This window comes from Myotis daubentonii, chromosome 12, assembly GCF_963259705.1.
Source record: "Myotis daubentonii chromosome 12, mMyoDau2.1, whole genome shotgun sequence".
Taxonomy (NCBI): domain Eukaryota; kingdom Metazoa; phylum Chordata; class Mammalia; order Chiroptera; family Vespertilionidae; genus Myotis; species Myotis daubentonii.
Genome location: NC_081851.1, coordinates 14,170,864 through 14,189,334, shown reverse-complemented (window position 1 = coordinate 14,189,334; position 18,471 = coordinate 14,170,864). Strand labels below are relative to the sequence as shown.

Here is an 18,471-nt window from a genome sequence, read left to right as displayed (position 1 = left end):
CCAAGGCTGCAGAGCAGGAAGGGAGAAGCCTGGCTCCTGGGTGGAGTCCCTGAGCCGCTGCCCAGGTCAGGCCTAGTTGTGCAGTGAGCTCCCCATACCCTGGACCATCACCTCTCAGCCCATGGTGTGTACTTCCAGCTCATGGTAGAGAAAAAGGCCATGGACACCCATCGGTCAGCTTCCCTCCCAGCTTTCCACTGCTCACTCTCAATGCTTCCGTCTTAGGCCGTGTCCACTACTGTCCTGAGGGTCAGGCCACATTCCTGGGCCAGCAGCCACCACTGGATGTCCTACAGGGACTTCACCCAGTTGGTGACATTCCTATTCATCCAGCTGCTCTCAGGGGTCCTCTGCTATCTCTCTCCCTCCTCTCCCCTCCAAGTAAATGGACCACCAAGGCCTGTCCTCATTCCCCATGTGGCTCCCCCTCCACACCCCACTGCGCCCAGGCCAGACCAGCTCCGTCCTGCCTGGACGACTGCCCAATCAGCGGCCCGACACGGAGCTCTTCTGCGGGAACCACCAGTGCCCACTCCCTGAACATGAACTGCCTGGACCTGCAAGTCCCACACTCTGTGCCTGACACCTGAACACCGTGATGGATGCAGATTCAGACTCAGGGTGGGCCCTGAGGTGCGACTCCCAGGCGAGGCCCGTGCTGCTGTCCCTTCCCACTGACAACAAACTCATGACCACAGGGGACGGGAAGAGGGTCATTCCCTGCTAACGATGTGACTGTGAGCAGGTGTCCTTAACTGACAGTGCCAGCAAGCAGCAGGCATGGGCGCCAGCTTCTGTCAGGGTGACATGCTCAGCTCACACCTGGCAGGGGGCAGGTACAACAAGAGCTGACCCCTCCTGAGAGCGCCAGGCCCCCCCCACCCTCAGAGCTTCTGACATGGTCATTCTGGGCTGGGGCCCAAGAGCCTGCATTTGACTTTTGACCCTGATGCTGGTTTGGGATGATGGCTCTAAAGCTAAAACAGAGGAGCCCCACGATCCAGATCAGGTGGCTCTCAGAGCTTTTAGACACCTGAGACCTCAGGCCACTGACTAGAACCTCTGGGGGCAGGACCTTCAGACACCCTGCAACCCAGTGAGCAGCAGGACCGAGAGCCGGCTCCATTCACCGGGCTGGGGGTGGCCTGGTACAGGCAGGTTGACAAACTCCTGGAAGGATCGCTGCTCTAATGCCAGCTCTGCCTACTTTTCCTGGGCCGAGGCCGCCCTGCCTTTATCTCACAGGTCTGGGCACTGTCTCCAGACTCCTAGGAAGTATCAGGCAGGGAGCTTCTTCCCCATGAGGGGGAGGGCCAGGCACAGTGGGGCTCATATCCGTGCCCTCACAGCACCCTGTGGGCACACCCAGCCCCCTGCCCCAACATGGGGACCCGAGGACGGGGCAGCCCCACCCAGCCAGGGTCAACAGCAAAAGGCGCTGCAAGGAGCTATGTGTCTGAGTCTTTCTCACAAGTGAGAACACCTTTCTTCTCCTTCCTGATCGCTGCCTCACTTCCTAGCACCAGGTCTGGGCTCAGCAGGAAGCAGGCATCTGCCCTGATGGCAGCGCCTGCTCTGGAGCTGGCCCTGAGGGGGAAGGCCCTGCACAGCTGTCAATCCCCCTCATTCAGAGAAGGATACCGGCCCAGGGAGTCCAGTGATCTGCCCAGAGCCCCACAGTGAGGATGCGGCAGAGCCGAACGCACCGCAGTGGGCCGACCCCAGGCCTGCTCTCTCAGACGGGGCCTGGGGTGTGTGCCCCCCAACTTCCTGCCTTGTTCACCCACCTCCCTGTCTTACTGCTAATCCTTCTCCCCGCTGCCCCCCATCTGTCCCAGTGAAAGGAATGTTATGTCCAACCTTTACATATCTGGCATGGCTGCTTCTTGTCTGAAGCTGTGATTGCCCCATGCCCCCCCAGCACCCCCCACCCGCTGGACACCCCCATCTTTCTCTGCTTCTGTTTGCCATGGAACTGGATCTCTCACTCCTGTCCTTCCCTGAAGGCCCTAGGGCAGCGGTTCTCAACCTGTGGGTCGCGCACAATGAAAATACATCCTGCATATCAGATATTTACATTACGATTCATAACAGTAGAAGAACTACAGTTATGAAGTAGCAATGAACATGGTTTTATGGTTGGGGGTCACCACAACATGAGGAGCTGTATTAAAGGGTCGCGGCATTAGGAAGGTTGAGAACCACTCTGAGAGCTCACTGGGCTGAGATGGTTTCCTGTCTTCCTCAAAGCACCAGGCTTGGGCCGCGGGCTCCTGTGTGGAGGCTCCAGGTCCCCAGAGCACGCGGGTGCCAGGGGCCTGCCATCAGCCCCTGTGCTGCGCTTGTGTTCCCACGATAGGCCCCAAAGGGCTGCCCTCTTCCTAAGAGGAATGCAGTCTGAGGATGTCAGTGCCAAGTGAGGGTGGGGGGCGCACCCTCTCTAAGGTCCACAGAAAGGTCATGAGTTACAGGGAAGGACGTGAACTTCGGGAACTAAGGTTTACACAGACCGAAGGGAGCCTACATCCTGGGCGACACTGGGTGGTGGGAGAGCCGAGCTGGCACCGGGGGCCTGGGACTCCAAGCCGCCTGTCCTGGCTGACCCTGGTCCCTTCTTCTCAGACACCTCCCAGAGGGCCACGTTGTCTGGACGTGTCCAAGATGGGCCTGTCCTGGCTCCAGGGAGGTCAATGTCAGGCCACGTCCCCTGTGGTTTTTAGCTGATGGCCCAGATGCACCATCGATCCAACATTAGGGAGGACCCATGATGCAGCCAGGCCCCAGCGGGCTGAGCAGGACAGGGAGGAGAGCAGAAGGGCCGCCTTCGCAGGGCTCCTGGCAGCAAACAAGGGACAGCGCTAGTCTGGGAACTGTGGCCCCTCCCTCCCACCAGGGGCTCAGAGCCAAGACAGGTCTCTGAGGGCTGTGGCAGGACTGCCCTGGGGTCCTACAGGGAACTGATCAGGAGAGGAAGTGGGGATGGGACCCGAGAGACAGGGCTAAGGAGTCATGTGGGGAGGCGGCAGCCACCACCTGTCCTGTGTGTGCGGAGGAGGGACCGGAGTGGACGCCGAGGGCAGGAGAAGCATCAGAGATCATTTCTCAGCCCTGCTGGGAGCTGGGCCAGAGGCTACAGCGCAGGCCTCTGCAGCTCACCCCGAGGACCCGCCCCGTTGGAGGTTCTCATCTTTCTAAAGGTCAAGCCTTTCTATGTCGGCAGAGGTTGAGCTGCCATTTACAGAGACATTCACTGTGCCCGCCCACATGAATCTAAAACCCAGGCTGTCTGGTGGCTTTCCCTGAGTTGCGCTGCACAGAGTGACGCGGTACGAGGAGGGCCTTCCTCCGGGCCCCCAGGGAGAGGACACGCTGCTTGGCCGCTGCTCTGCTGCTAGGCGCACGGAGCCTCAAAGGACGAGAAGCCTGAGTCATGGAACCTCGGACGCCCCACAAGAGGCCTGGAGAAACCACTGCACAGGAGGAGGGGCGGTCCCAGCCTCACCCAGAGATGAAGTTCCAGCAGAGCTGTGACCAGCGGCACCCAGGTCTCCGGTCTGCAGCCCACGTCCCTTCCATTGCCAGGGCAGCCTCCGCAAATGACGCTGGCAGAGCCCCTGGGCCGGTCGGGACAGACACCCAGACACCTGAAAGCACCAGTCCTGCCAGGTGGTCAGCAAGCAAGAGTGACCTTGCGCCTTCCTCACCCGGAATCCGGGCACCCGTCAAGGTGTGCTCAGAGCCCGTGATGCAGCTGTGTCACCCGTGTTGGCTACATGGACTGAGGCCCTCTGACCCAGAATGACCTGCACAGGGAGGCTGTTGCTAGCCTCTCAGGGCCCTTCTTGCCATGTGAATGGAGTCCTGGTAACTGTAGGATGAACCTGGCTGGTAAGCCTGTCTGTCCTCCCAGATGTCTGTTCTACTGTGCTACTGGGAAGACCTGGTTTGTCCAGAAAGGCAATGCAGTCCAGCCATCTCCTCTTCCTCATCCCCTCGACCGAAAGTAGAGAGTGGGCACTGTGCTCCTGTCACCAGCAGCCAAGCCCTGAAACGGCCCATCCATGGTCTCCACACGGGAGCGAGTCTTCCATCGCTGCTTCTCTCCCGGGCCCGCCTGATGGTTTCTAACAGGGCGCTGCTCTCCTTCCATGAGGCACTCACCACGGGCTGGACCCTCTGCCTGCACTAACTCACACCATCCTCACCACACCTACTGGTGGGTGCATCGCTAACCCCATTTCACAGATGAGGGCAACGAGGCACACAGAGGTCCATCATGTGCGGTCTCACTGCTGCAGGGACTCCTCATGCTGCCTCGTGACGCCTCTCCAGGAGGCCTCCTGTCCCCCTACCATAACAGTGGCTGCACTGGACTTTGCCTGTCGCCCAACTGTGCATGCTCACCGACACCTGGGTGCTCCCCCTGGCCACTTTCATGCCTGTATGTTCTGGACACCACCCACGGGTACCTGCTTTCTGAGCTGCTGGTTCTCCTTCTCCAGCTCCCGGCGCTGGAGGCTGCTCTCCTGCAGGGCCAGGGAGGCGTCGCGCAGCCCCTGGACGGTGTCATGGAGGCTCTGCTTCTCCTTGTCCAGCTTCAGGAAGCAGCTGGAGGCTGAAGAGCAAAGTGGAGTCAGAGCCCATATTCCAGGGGCCTCAGCTTCTGCTCTCTGCCCCCGGCGCTGAGATGGCCATTACCCTGAGCCCTAGGCTTGAGGGTCTGGGATGGTCAGCGGGGTGCCCTTCCTTTTTCCAAGGGCGCTATTGCTGTCTGCACCTGAGGGTTCCTCGGGCGGTTATGGCCCCTCTGCTGGCTCAGCTGGGTTTGTTAGGGGAGCAAGCAGAGCTTAAGAAGAAAGCAGGTGATGGTAGAGAGGAGCCAATGCAAACGTTCAAGACAGTGGAATTGCTGGCACCACTTTCTGCCACGTTTTAACCTGACCGTCAAGCCAAGGATTTCAGAGACTAACGGAGATGGCAAAGAGAGTGAGCTCTCTGTGCCAGACTCAGAGTGGTGGGAATCCAGGTGGCTCAGCCGAGGGTGTAGCGGGGACACGATCATTGACCGCATGTCTGTGGGTGGAAGAGGCTGTGGGGCGCATATGCCCAGTACTCGCCATCTCTGGGTAAGGTCCTTCAGTCAGAGATTTCATTTTGTACTTTCACAGTTGCATTGAAAGAGAATGAGACAGTGTATCCAAATTGCTTTTAAAATTCTAAGTGAGATGAAAACATAAGGTAGAAAAAGGCAATGTCCTCCTTTGCTATTAAACAGCTTCAATGCGGAATAGAAAGGGAGCACAGACCTGAGAAGAATGGGAGTTCCTGGCCCCTCCCTGCCGCCAGCAGGTGTGTGACTTTGGGAAAGTCCCGGGGCTTGTTCAGGAGGAAAACATGACTGTCTGAGGGGTCAGGGTTGACCCTCGCCTGTCCCTCCAGGCCACACACTCAGCTCTGGGAGCCTTATCACACTGTACTGCTAGTAGGGCTGCTCACGAGCACCCCAAGAAGCAGAGCAATGGGTATCTTTGGATAAGACAAGGGCGAGGAGAACAGGGATCCTTTGTTGGCGCCCCGTGGGCCAGGCACAGCCTAATGCTTCACTGCCTCCTCTCACAAGATACCCATAGCAATCCTGTGAGGCAGCTTCATTACCCCCATTTTTCAGATAAGAAAACTGAGGTGCAGAAGAGGTCACCTGGCTAACACGTATAGGAGCCAGGACTTTAAACCAGGCCTTTCTGACTCAAGAAGCCACCACCCCAACCACACAAAGTACGTTCACGCTTTGTTCGTGAGCTGCCAGCTGAGCAGTAGGAGTTGGGAACACGAAGAAGAAGTCAGTCAGTGAAAGGCCTCACAAGCTGCACTGAGCATCTGGATCAGGGAGGCTTTCCAACCCCATCAGCCACCTTGGTCTCTAACAAGCACATCTGGTCTGAGCCAGGCCTTGCCAGCTGGCACCACTTCTGTGTCCCACCAGGGGGCAGTGTGCTCCCCAGGAACCTGAACTCCCAGAGCCTGGGTACCCAGGACTGGGGAGACACCAAACCAAGGAAAGAACTAACTTCTCACACAGACTCGCAGTTCAGTGAACTGATTTTAGGTTTGGAGTGGATGGGACGCCTTGAAGAGAAGGAATCCCCAGCTGCTTTCAACAGCCTTTCCATGACGCTGAGGAATGTTGCTCAGAATTGAAAAAGCAGCCCCTCCCCAAACCAGCCTAAGGCCCTCCTGGCTCTGCAGAGCTCTAAGCAAACCCTAACCTGCACTCTCAGGTGCACGTGTGCTATTATTGGACACAGGAACTGGCTTGTTGTTTGCCGGGTGCTGAGGCTCCTGCTGCACTGCCGGCCACCACACCCACGTTTCCTGGCCACCCCCTCACCTCCTCTGGGGGCTGGGAGGGGGCCAACACCAGAGGGAGTGGAAGAGGCCTGGGTCCCCTGAACAGCAGCCACTGAGCAGCCCCAGCCCAGGAAGACGGAGAGCAGACCATACCCATCTGTCCGATGATGAAATCAACGGAGGAAACCATGCCCCGGGTACAACTATCATGGAGGCGAGTGACCACTGGGGACGCCTCCTGCATCCCGAGCTTCCACTCCTCCCCCGACAGATCGAAGACCCCCCTGGGCATCAGCGTGCTGTCACCTGGAAGCTCCTGGCACTGGCTGAATGGAAGCTGAGAAAACTGGCAGCACTTCCTTCGCATTTCGCGGCCTGACTCAAGGTGGCCAGGCCCTTCATGTTCTTGGGGAGAATTGCAATGACACAGTTCCAAATGGCCCTTCAATAAAACCCTATTTACTTGGGTAGAGGAAGGGCTGACACATGAGTTTCAGAGCCAAGGGCTCAGCTCCCTGGGTAAGAGAGGATCCACAGCCAGGCTGGCTCTCAGCCACCAGGGGCTGCTGCTTACCCTCTGACAGCTGCTCCAGCTCCCAGTGCAGGTGGGCGGACTCCTCCACACTCTGCCCTTGTGCAGTCTTGAGGGCCATGATCTCTTCCCGCAGCTCCTCAAGGCATTTCTGGTCTGTGTCCCGGGCCTAGTGCAGGAAGTGGGGGTGGGGGGTGAGGATGTGGACTGGGGCACGCTCTGGAAAAGCCCGGGCCCCTGTGCATCTGTCCTCATTCCCTCAGGATGAAGGGCCTCCATGCCCCTGCTCAATTCCAAAAACACAGCTGCACAGAAATGACTCCAGTACATGGCCCAGCGGTGAGACTTACAGCCACTAAAAGGTATGCTGACCCAGTGACCTAGGGGATGAAGACACCCGAGGTCTCTGAGGGGTGTCTGAACAAAGTGACGTACAGCGCAGGGCTTTAGAGCAAGTGCTATGGTGACGGCAGCTCTGTGGCCCCTTAGCAGGCCTAATGCCTTGGAAAGGCCGTAGGGACTCGCACATCACAGCTCAACCCACATCATAAACGCCAGGGAGACCCTTTTTTGCAACAGAGGCCCAACCCCTCCATCCTCACAGGAAAGCAACATAGCATCAGGCCCTCTCTGTGTTGGAGGCTTCAGTGTTGCCCACTCAAGCCACTGAGCTTAGCAAGCGACTCTCCGCCCTCAGAGCGTCACTGTGTTGGCAGCAGCACCGACCCAGTAGCTGAACATCAGAGAAGGGCACAACATGAACCTAAAACTGCCCCCATCTCTGCTACACGTGGTGACCACAGCTTGTCCTACCAATTGGAGGTGGTGCAGCCTCGATTTCAGCTGCACATTCTCCTCCTCCCGCTCGAATAGCTTATCAATCCAATACCAAATCCAATGGTCCTGGAGATGGCTCTCAGTGTCCATGGAAAAATAATCGTCTCCAGTCGGCACCTGGTCAGCAAGAACACACATGAGAGCCATCAGGTTAAGGCCCCTGATCATGACAACAGCTCTTCCAGTCACTGGGCCCAAACCAACAACCTAGGGATGACCCTGCTGCCACGGGAAGCTCTGTCTCCACTTTTGAGCCCCTGCCCTTCTCCATTAGGCCAGGCCAGATGGAAAAATCCCCGCAGCAAGACACTATTTAAATTCGGGAAGGGAACACTGTGAGAGTGTCTGACATGTACAGCCTCTGTGGTTGGATGCGTGCACCTGCTGACAGGTGTGGGATGTGGCTGAGCCACTTTCTTAAACAAGGAAGGGGTGGGGCTGAGAGTCTGTCCTGGCTTTGAGGGCCGAGTCTAGGCCTCTCTCAGTCACTCCACTGATCTGGGTCATGGAACAAAATTCAGAGGAGCTTTTGTTCAATAGCAGGTCCTATTTGAACATGTCACACGCCTACTCTTAGAGAAACAACAGCTCTGGGCAGTTTCCCGGCAATGAGGGTCTGTAAGACACAACAAGCAAACCAGTACTATGGCCTCTGTGTGCCAGGCACATGCTGGGGGTGGAACACAATGGTGGGGCCCCTACAGGCAACCTCACGGGAGGCGTCCACTGCACTCACTCCTGTCCCAGTGCCCAGCACACACCGGGGAGCTGTTCAGCTCATCCCCCTCATCTCTGGTCCCGCCCCACCCCCACAAGCCCTCCCAGCGCCACTCAGTCTCAGGGCGACTGAGTCTCCCCTGAATGCACTCAGAGTCTGCAAGCACGCATCCACGGGGACATGCCCATTTCTCTTGGCGGGCTGTTTTCCAAGGCTTGCCCCACTCACGGGTTCTAACACCTGGGAGCGGGCCAGTAGCTCCTGCTTATCCATCACGTGTTCATTTCCCCGCACGGGCCAGAACCCCGGATTCTCGGTAGAGGGGAAACCGTGCACCTACCACCAGTGGACACGGTTCTGGTCAAAGCCTGGCAGCTGGAAGGGTTTGGTCAGTGACTCTGGCTTAACCTCGCAGCCCCCTTCCTGCCTGTTCCTGGCCCTGCACTAGGTGCTCTCTGTCTCTGCCACATTCACTCTTCACAACAGCCCCCAGAGGGAGGCAGGGACAGTCCCTTCCTACACACGAAGAGGCTGACTTGGGTCAATTAAGGAATGAACCCCAAGTCACAAAGCCAGCCAGAGGTTAAGCTGGGCTTGTATTCAGGCAGGAGAGGTCCAGTCCTGTTTCTTCACTGCCCTCAGCAGCCTTGCACCTTATCCTTAAGGAGCCCGCGTGGGTAAGGAGCCCCAACCACTATCAGAGCTGTGAGCCAGAGCTCATGGAGGGGCTTCTACAGGAAGGAGGCCCATCTCTCCCCTCTTGGCCACTGCCCCCAGAATTCTCATCTTGTGTCTACCCACCAGTACTTACCAGTCTCACCATATTCTCAGGCCCTGAAGGATCCCATAGCACAGCCTCTCAGTCATCCTTACAACCAACTCCTACTCAGCCTTCAAAACCCAGCCGGAATTGCCCACTCTGAGGACTTCAACTCCACTCTATCCCACCCACTGAGTCAGATGCTGGGCACCCAGAATGCCCACTATGAGGCAACACTGAACTGGCCTGTGAGCCCGCCCCCCGCAAGGCTATTCCTGCAGGGCAGGACTATGCCACTCCTCTTCGCATGGGGCCCCCAGAAGTGTTCAAAGACACTTGTCAGCTGAATCATACCATGAGGGGGAGTCAGAGGTGCCATGTGAGTTGGGCCCTGAAGGACCTGGGGAAAGGCAGGATGGACAAGTGTCCAGAAGCAGAGTACAGCATGGAACGAAATGATTTACAGCTATTCTTCCAATGGGCCTCAGTTTTCTGGGGGTGTCAGCCTTCCCCATGTATCAGGCAGCAGAAACATCTAAACCTGCTTTGCACACCCCACCACCGCAGAAGTGAGAGACCAGACCCCGAGAAGCTGTGCCCAAGTCCTAAAGTGGCAAAGGCTGGGCCTGGAGGAGGCAGAGAGTGTGAGACCACCTGCCCCGGGGCCCGATCTTAAACCCAGCTCCTACCTGCCTTGCCACCACCCGCCCTGCCCCTCCCTGCACGATCGGATCCAGGGGCCCCATCTGTGGTCAGAACGTCACGTTATAAGCTCACTAGAAACGTGTTCCTATCGACGCCACCCGCTGCCAGGGCACGAGGGGCTCAGAGGTGCCTCGACCACCTCTTCTGTGATGGATGGGGACAAGGCTTGCTCCACACCCAGCAAGTGGAGTGAGAGCTGGGACTCCCCTGCGGAGCCTCCGCCGCCTCTGGGAGCAAGACCTGCCCAGGAAGCTCAGTGCCTATCCCTCTCTGAGGGGCAGAGACAGGCCCAGCTGGCCCTCAGCTGCTCAGGACCCTCAAGGCACCCGCACGTCTGCGCTCTGGAAGTGGGAATTTCAGCCAAGGACAAAGCATGGGACCAGCGGGACCTTCCAGGCACTCTCTCTCTGCCTCTGTCCTCCACCCCGGGCCCTGGCAGCAGAGGTGGGATGAGCGTTTGCAGACGGAAGTCAAGGATCCCCTGGTGCACCCCCACTTCCCAGCTGTGCCTAGGGGCGCCCAGGCCTGTCTCCTCAGGTTGTGGCACTGACACCCTCCCCTTTTATGTTTCTCAGTGGCGACACTGGACGGCCACCCAGGCCGTCTGTGGCTCCCCCTACACCCATAGGAGGGCCAAGAGTGGTGGGTGTCCACGTGACAGTCGTGTTTGGCTCTCTGCTCTGCTGCCCATCACACCCGACACTGTCACCGTCCGAAGGAGACAACACCTCTGATTCCTCCATCCTTCTCCCCAGGTTGCAAGTCTTTTCATGCTGAGATGTGTTTTTACTTGGCCTGTGAGGTCACTACCAAGTGACTTGTGTGTGCCAGGCCCAGGCATGCAGTCAGACAGGCCCTGCCCCTGCCCTCAGGGGCTCAAGCTGCACACAGGAAACCTGGTCCAGCAGGGCTGACTGGAGGCTCTGCACAGTCTGCAGGGCTGTTGGCACCACTGTGATGTAAGCATGTGGGCGCAAGCTCTGTCTTCGCTGCTCCCTGGGCCCTGGCACACGGGCCTTGGAGAACAGTGTGACTCATCCTCTATGTGGCCTGGTCTCCATGGACCTCTCTATTTCTCTTGTAATTCATTTACTAATGGAAAGTGTAAGGCATTACTAGTTTCACAGCAAAATGATTAATTGACTAGAGGCCTGGTGCATGAAATTCCTGCTGGGTTGGTCCCTAGGCCTGGCCGGAGATCGAAGTGTGAGCGCCTGGTGTGGAAGGGCAGGTCACAGCTGACCTCTGGGCCCCTGGCCCCTATGCACCCCCCTCCCCCCCATACCTGAGTCATGGTGCCCAAGTCTCCATACGGAGATGTGGTGAGCAAGGCCAGACACTGTGGGCCGGAGAGCAGTGTAGGCCTCTGGTCCACCCAGTGGTGTCCCCCGGAAGCACGGCGGGCAGCACGCTCTCTCCTGGCCGGCCTTGCAGACCAGCTCCTGCTCGAACCCACCAGGAGCCCCACAGGCCCCTGTGGTCCCGGCTGCTGTGGCCTGGCTCACCTTAAAGAGGTTGTGCGGGTGCAGGGTGGGCTCCTCCTGGGCACCCAGCACCTGAGCTCAGGGGCTTCCCTGGCGGGCGAGCCCTGGCGTCCCGGGGGAGGGTTGCAGGGGGAGTGAGAACGAGCTCGCATTCTTACAGCACCTCCATCCCTGTCACCCCCGCTCCGGGTTAGCCAGCAAGAGGTTGCAGCGCATTGCCAATGCCAGCAATGTTCCACGCCGTCCCCCGGTGGTCAGCGCATGTCATAGCAAGCAGTCGGACTCCTGGCCTCCCTGTGGAACTCCCATCCAAGGGGACAATTTGCATATTAGGCTCTTATTAAATAGGATATTAAAAATGTTGCTGCTGTTATCCAGAGGCACGCACCTTGAGAACACGGAACAGGGGTTCCCACAGGAAACCCTGCAAAAGCCCAGAAGCTCCCCAGTGCCAGGAGTGAGTCTCGCTTTGTGTTAGATCCCCTGCTCCTGGCGCAGGGCTTGGCGCCACACAGGCCTTCAGTCACTGCGTCTGCATGACTGAGCGAGGCTGCTTGGACAGGCCCGGAAAAGACACGGAGACAGAGGCTGAGCCCTGAAACCTACCCCCATCCACGGGGCAGAGTGTTGGCTGAGATGTGGGCCTGCCTTAGGTTCCCCGTGTGCAGGAGGCTGCGGAGGCGGCAGCCTGGGGAAGCTTGCACATGACCTTCCGCAACCCTCCTACCTGTGAGTGAGGGTGCCCGTGCCCCACACCTGTCTGTGCTGCAGATTGATGCCCTTCATCACCAGTAGGGCCAGGGGACCATTTCCAGGACAAAGCCGAGAGCTGGCCTCCCACCCCCACCCGTCCTGGGCCGGGCTGCTTGGGCACAGCACCCAGGGTGCCTTCTCCCCAGGGGGCAGAGCAGTGAGCCACCAACATTCCTGTGGGAACAACCATTCCCTGAGTAGGTGGGAGGAGCAAACAAGACTGGAAGAGAGGGTCCTGAACCCACTGCTCACATGAGGCAGCTGGGTGCATGGTCAGAGCATCAGTAACCCTGCCTGGGTCTTGGTCTCCATCCCCCCTCAGCCCTGACACCCTCCCCTGAACAGGCCCATAACCTCGGGATCTGAGTAGGCTACACCACGGAGAGCTTCATATGGGACTTGCCCAAATACCAGGTATTTTACCTCTTTCATTGTATAAACCTCACAGACTAGTACAGTTATCTCTGTTTTATAGATGAGGAAACAGTCCTGGTAAGATTTAGCCATAGAGATTACAAGGAGTCTTAAAGAAAAAGATCAGTGAATAGAAAGTCATCACTATAGCATGAAGGAGGAGAAGGGAAAGTCCTAGAAGAATCAGGGCCTTTCAGCCACAATCCCAATCCTATTCCTTCCACTACCAGAGGGAGCCCAGGGGACTGGCAGACAGTCTGGGGTGCAGGGAGAGGGCCAACTGGGGAGGCATCATGGCCCCTCTCCTCTCTACCAGGAAACAAGTGCCTGCGGGCTGCCTGACCCTGCTGGGGTCACTTCCATGCGGCTGCATAGAAGTCTATGTCTTTCTCCTTCTGCCTGAGGCCCATCGCCTCCATCTCCAGCCTCTCCACGCGCCTCACCTTCTCCCTCAGGGAGTCCAGCTCAGGGAGGGGGCAGGAGCAGCCTGGGCGCTGGCTGCCAACTCCATGTTCTGGGAGGTGGGCAAAGGCAGGGGACCTGGCTCAGAGCACCCTCGGGGCTGGGGAAAGGCCCAAGTCCCTGCAGCCCCAGGAGAAGCCAGGGTCGGCCAAGCTGGTCCATGTGCAGGCCCCTGTGTGGGGGCCCCACATGCTGTCACTGCACCATGTCACCCCCCAGAAGCTCCCAGGACAGCTGGCTCTCAGGCAGCGCTGCTTTGAGCAGGAGGGAGAGGTGTCCCAGGTCACGTTCCTGGACCTGGGGTCCCGGTGACTGTGGCGTCCCAGCCCCTCACCCCCGGCCCACAGGATAGGCCTCCTGCTCACATTGCGCCGGGCCTCCTGCAGCTCCAGCACCAGCTGGTACAACTGATGCCTGGCGTCCGCCAGCTGCTTCGTCTTCTCCTCCCTGCGGGCGATGAGAACACGTGGTGAGGGCTCCTCAGAAGCACCCGGAAAGCCCACCACCTGGGAGACCACAGCGGTGAAAGAGGGGGTCCTGGCTTCTAGGAGTGAGGAGGGCTTCTGCACGTGGGGCTGCAATAACGCTCTGGAGTCCAAGGTGAGCTTTAAGTTGTCACTGCAGCGCTCAGACTACACCACAGACCTGAGCTTTCCTCTGAGGTGCAGACAGGGAAGGAGCCCCCAGAGCCACTGCTCCCTCCACAGTCAGGCAGGCAGGGAGGCCCCCTGGCAGGGAGGTGAAGGGGGCAGCTTCCCAGGAAGTGGGCATGGTGCCATCACCAGCTGCAGGAAAGGGGGAGCAGGCCCACTGGATGGGATGGGAGAGACACATCCTCCCTCCAGCCAAGAGCACCCACACTGGGCCAGAGGCTGAGCGGCAGGCTGCTGCTCTGAGTCTGACAGGTCTGGACTGGCCGGAACCCTACAGGCCCCGCAGAACCCTGCTGTGCAGGCCCGGGGAGGGGAGGGAGCGGGCTAGCCCAGGGCCCAACAGGGACCCAGCTCACAGCAGAGCCCCGTCACCCCAGGGCACTGTGAGAGCTGCCCCTTTTGCTGCACCACATGGCAGTGAACCACATGTGTGAGCAACGCAGGTGACACAGGGCACAAGAGCAGAAAGACCGGGTCACTGGGGGACTCACAGCTCCTGCCTGACACCGCGCAGCGTGGCCTTGGTGTCCGCCAGCTCCACGGCCAGGGGCTGCGTGTCCTCGCTGGGGCGGCTGCTGGTGTTCCACTCCTGGGTCAGGGTCACGACCAGCTACAGCAGGGCAGACAGAGGGGTCTCACCAGCGTGCTCCTGTGCCCGGCACAGTGCCCGCACTAGAACGTGGTGAAGAATGACCAAAAGACGGAAGAAAGTAAAAGAGAAGATGGCAGCCGAGACTGCAAAGCCAGGAGGGAGGCAGGAGAAAGTGGGGAGTTTTTAAGAAGTGAGGATATATTTAGTGAGAAAGAAGGGCCAAGGGAATGGAGCAGGCTCCCCAAGCTCAACCTCTGAGCTCACACAGTTGTCTCAGGGGACTGTGCCCTGCAGGGAAAGTGCCCACACCCTGCCCCCTCGGAAATGGGCCAGGAGGACAGACAGTGCGCAAGCTTGAGGGGAAGTCAGGATGAGGAGCGCGACCATAACTAGGGCCCCAGACCCAGGCCCCTCCCCACTGTCCCCCAGGCTGTTGAGCCACCCGCAAATGCAAACACACCTCCCTGTAACTGTCTTGCTCAATTAAGAGCCTCCTGAGGCGACAGGTCATGTTGCTGGAGAGAAACTCCAGCTCCTCCAGGGCCATGTCTGGGGCCTCCAACCTCTGCAAGTTAAACAGGGTCTCCTGGTGGTGGGTCACCTGAGGGCACACAAGGGTAAGGTGCTGCAGAGGTCGGGCAGGGAGCAGCGCTGGGGTCCCCGAGAGCACCCACCTCCCAAGGCCACGCCCCCTGGGACCTAGGCCCACTCTCCCACAGCTGACCCACCTCACTGACATTATTAACCCTCAGCCACCAAGTTCCTGTGGGGGCGGGCAGGCTCCTCAGCAAGTGCAGCCACACTCTGCAGCCCAGCTCTTTCCTCACACACCACTGCTGCTGTCACACTAGCTCGAGGAGGACACTGACTTCCCACCGGACAGCACTCCTCCCAGTGTGGGAGCTCCCTCAACTGTCCCAGGGATTTCAGTCGCACACCACCCATGTGTCACACAAAGAGGGTAAGCCTGGGAGGGGAGGGTCAGGAGGGATGGCATCTTATTCTGCAAATAAAATCTAACGCGAAGATGGCAAAATATCAGAGCGATTATGTCAGAAGGTTGGGTCCATGACAATCTTATATTTTAAGGAAACCATTCATAACCTGAAATACTTCTCAGGAGAGCCTGTATCTCATCCCCACTGGCCACACAGGACCACCTGGTTCCCCTTTCTGCCGGGTGTGAGCGCAGGCCCATGGCCTCATCCTCACTGGGCAGCCTCTCCTCCACCTGCCGACATCACCTCCTTCAACCCAGGGACATGCCCTTAACAGGGAATCAAACCTGTGACCCTTTGGTCGGCAGTCCAACACTCTAAACCACTGAGCGAAACCATCTAGAGCCTGGACCCGCAGCCTAGCCCGCTGGCAGGAGCAGTGAACTCATCTCAGTCCAGGGCTGGAAGCGCCAGGGGGTCCTGCACCTGGTGCATGGGCTCCAGAGTAGGAAACCCCTCAGGTTCCCAGGCCAGGACCCCCGCCCCCAGTTTGGAAACCTGTGAAGACCCCTGAGTCCCAGGACTGCTAGTGTCCAGGAGGGTGGGGTCTGTGGAGACCCCAGGGGGGCGGGAGAAGAGCCAGGGCACCCGCAATGGGACAGGGAGGCAGGTGCACTCACCCCCGCCACCAGCGTGCTCTGCAGAAAGAGCTCCATGAGCTCTCGTACAGTAACGTCCATCCTGAGGCTGTGTCCACCGTCCATCGCTATGCACACAGGCTCTGGGCCCACCGTCTCTGAGCCCACCAGCTCTGCGCCAAGCAGTGCCAACGGCTACTCGCCCCACATTCCAAATGGCTCATCACCCCACATTCTAAACTGCTGTTTGCACCACATTCTAAACTGCTATTTGCTCCACATTCGAAAAAGGCTCTTTTCCCCAAATTCTAAACGGCTCTTGAGCGTGTATTCCTAACAGCTCTAGGACCCATATTCCAAAGGGCTCTAGCAGGGAACACAGCTGGGTCAGAGGCTGTGGCAGCTCCCGGCCAATGCTAAGTGCTTTGGAATACACAAAAATTATGACACACTCCCTGTGAAATTTAAAATCATTCTGGGCACATAAAATATGAGGAAATATAAAAGGTCTATGTCTACATCCTATGTACTTATAAATGTAAATTAACCACTTCAACATAATTTTGCCAATCTCCATTTTTAATTATTTTTTCCATCAGCCAAATTGCAGAAATTTGATCAGTTCCTTTGAAGTAACCATTCGTTTTATTTTGTTAAGTCTGACCTAGTAGCTCAGCTTGGGAGTTCTCTTTCCCATCACAGTGAACGGAGACCCTCCAGTTGGTAGTTCATACATTACAACACCTAAACCCACCAATTAGCTGCCTACAAAACGATTTGATAGAATATTAACTAGTAAGTAATTTAGAGGAAAGAAAAATGAACAAAATAAAGCTGCGTATTTGGGAAATATTTTAACAAAAAGAGCCTGTGCATAGCTTTCTGTGCAAGGAGCATTAAACTAGCACATGCAAGAAAGACATTTAGAGAACAGATATGCAGGTATGTCAGAACAAATTTAAACATCTAGGTTGTCAATCAATGAACTAGAAGTGTTTTAATTACTTTCTAAACTAGTAATCGTTTTATTTTGGTTAACTAAAAATTTTATTTTGATTTAAAATAAATTTAATTTTTTAAGTAAATGAAATCTTTGGACTTATGATAGAGGGGGGACAAAGTACCAGTTAGCATTTTTAGTAACTACCCAGCTCCAATAAATATTACAAATTCCCTAAAGTCAAAGAACAAAAATGAAAAAAAAAGCCCACCTACAGGTGTTATTTTTTCATACTCACCTAAATCAATTCCTCTTATAAAACCTACCAAAAGTCTAATAGCCTTCATTTGTGAGAAGCATGATGAGATTTAAAATAATGCAAAACAAAATGTGACCGAAATGGGAAACAAATTTATAAATGTAGTTACCTGAACTGAGAACACAGCACATTACATATAACTTAGAGATTCTTGATAAATTTCTTTAATGATTATGCAAATCAGGATTTGAATAACGGTTGATTATATGAGCTTATGCCAATGAGATATTAACTGGATACTAAAATTTTAAACTCTCTGCTTCCAAATTTCAGGGCCAAGGTTTCAGAGAAATGCAGCACAATTTATGGGACAAGAACTGTTTTAAAGAAAACACGTAACAGTGACATAGAAAACAGGGTCAGGCAGACTGAAACCACAAGAGTGAGTGCAAGCCAGGCACAGTGATGAGCACGTTGCACACATTATAGCTCATTCAATCAACTCAAAGGCCTCCAGGTGTTCCATCAACTCCTACTGACTTAGCTGAACTTTGGACCTCAGGTATGCAGAAATTCTAGGAGTAATATAAGGTTTTCTTTCCTGAAAACCGGTTCCATGCCCTGGCTGCTATGGCTCAGTTGGCTGGAGCAGCATTCCATACACTGAAAGGTTGTGGGTTTGATTCTAGTCAGGCCATATACCTAGGTTGTGGGTTCAATCCCCAGTCAGGGTGTATATGGGAGGCAACCGATCAATGTTGCTCTCTTACTTAAATGATTCTCTCTCTCTCTCTCTCTCTCTCTCTCTCTCTCTCTCTCTCCATCTCTGTCTCTCTATCTCTTCCCCCTCCCCTCTAAAATCAATAAGCATATCCTAGGGTTAGGATGAAAAGAAAATGGTTCTATTAAATCTTAGAAAACTTAGAAAGTAATTTTCAAATTTTAATAGTTATAAATTCCTATCAAAATTTCCAATAGTTACAGAGAATGCCTTGACTCGAACTAAACCAACAATTCAATTATTTTATTATACAAGCAGTTTTACTGCCATCTGAGTCAGACCCTCAGAACGTTCTGCCGTTGGATTGGAAATCAATAGATACAGCTCTACAATCAGATTCCTAGTTGGGAAAAGTTGAATAATAGTCTTTAAACATACGATGAGACATTAGCAAACACCTCTACACTTAAGATATGTGGACTGTACATGTGGGATTTTGCAAGGGAATGAGGAAGAGGGGAGGTGAGAAACAAAAAAGTCAGAATCCCTTACTTGGAGAAAGTTATTAATAAAGCAAAAGTGTTAACAACTGGACAGCCCTAACTGGTTTGGCTCAGTGGATGGAAGTCGGCCTGCGGACTAAAGGATCCCTCTCTGGTTAGTTTCCAGTCAAGGGCATATATCTTGGTCGCAGGCTCGATCCCCAGTAGGTGACGT

The 18,471-nt window shown here is 56.0% G+C and overlaps 1 protein-coding gene across 1 annotated transcript in view; it reads right to left on the bottom strand.

Moving 5' to 3' along the window:
- Window positions 1-15,960, bottom strand: part of LOC132213903 (protein Daple-like) — an 80,542-nt gene extending 64,582 nt beyond the window's left edge. The window contains 11 exon segments of the mRNA XM_059660784.1: window positions 4,470-4,615; window positions 6,502-6,674; window positions 6,931-7,049; window positions 7,694-7,834; window positions 11,186-11,239; window positions 12,917-13,026; window positions 13,029-13,065; window positions 13,379-13,460; window positions 14,158-14,276; window positions 14,719-14,859; window positions 15,877-15,960. Of these exon segments, the coding sequence (XP_059516767.1) occupies window positions 4,470-4,615; window positions 6,502-6,674; window positions 6,931-7,049; window positions 7,694-7,834; window positions 11,186-11,239; window positions 12,917-13,026; window positions 13,029-13,065; window positions 13,379-13,460; window positions 14,158-14,276; window positions 14,719-14,859; window positions 15,877-15,960 (1,206 nt within the window).
- Window positions 15,961-18,471: the final 2,511 nt, after the last annotated feature.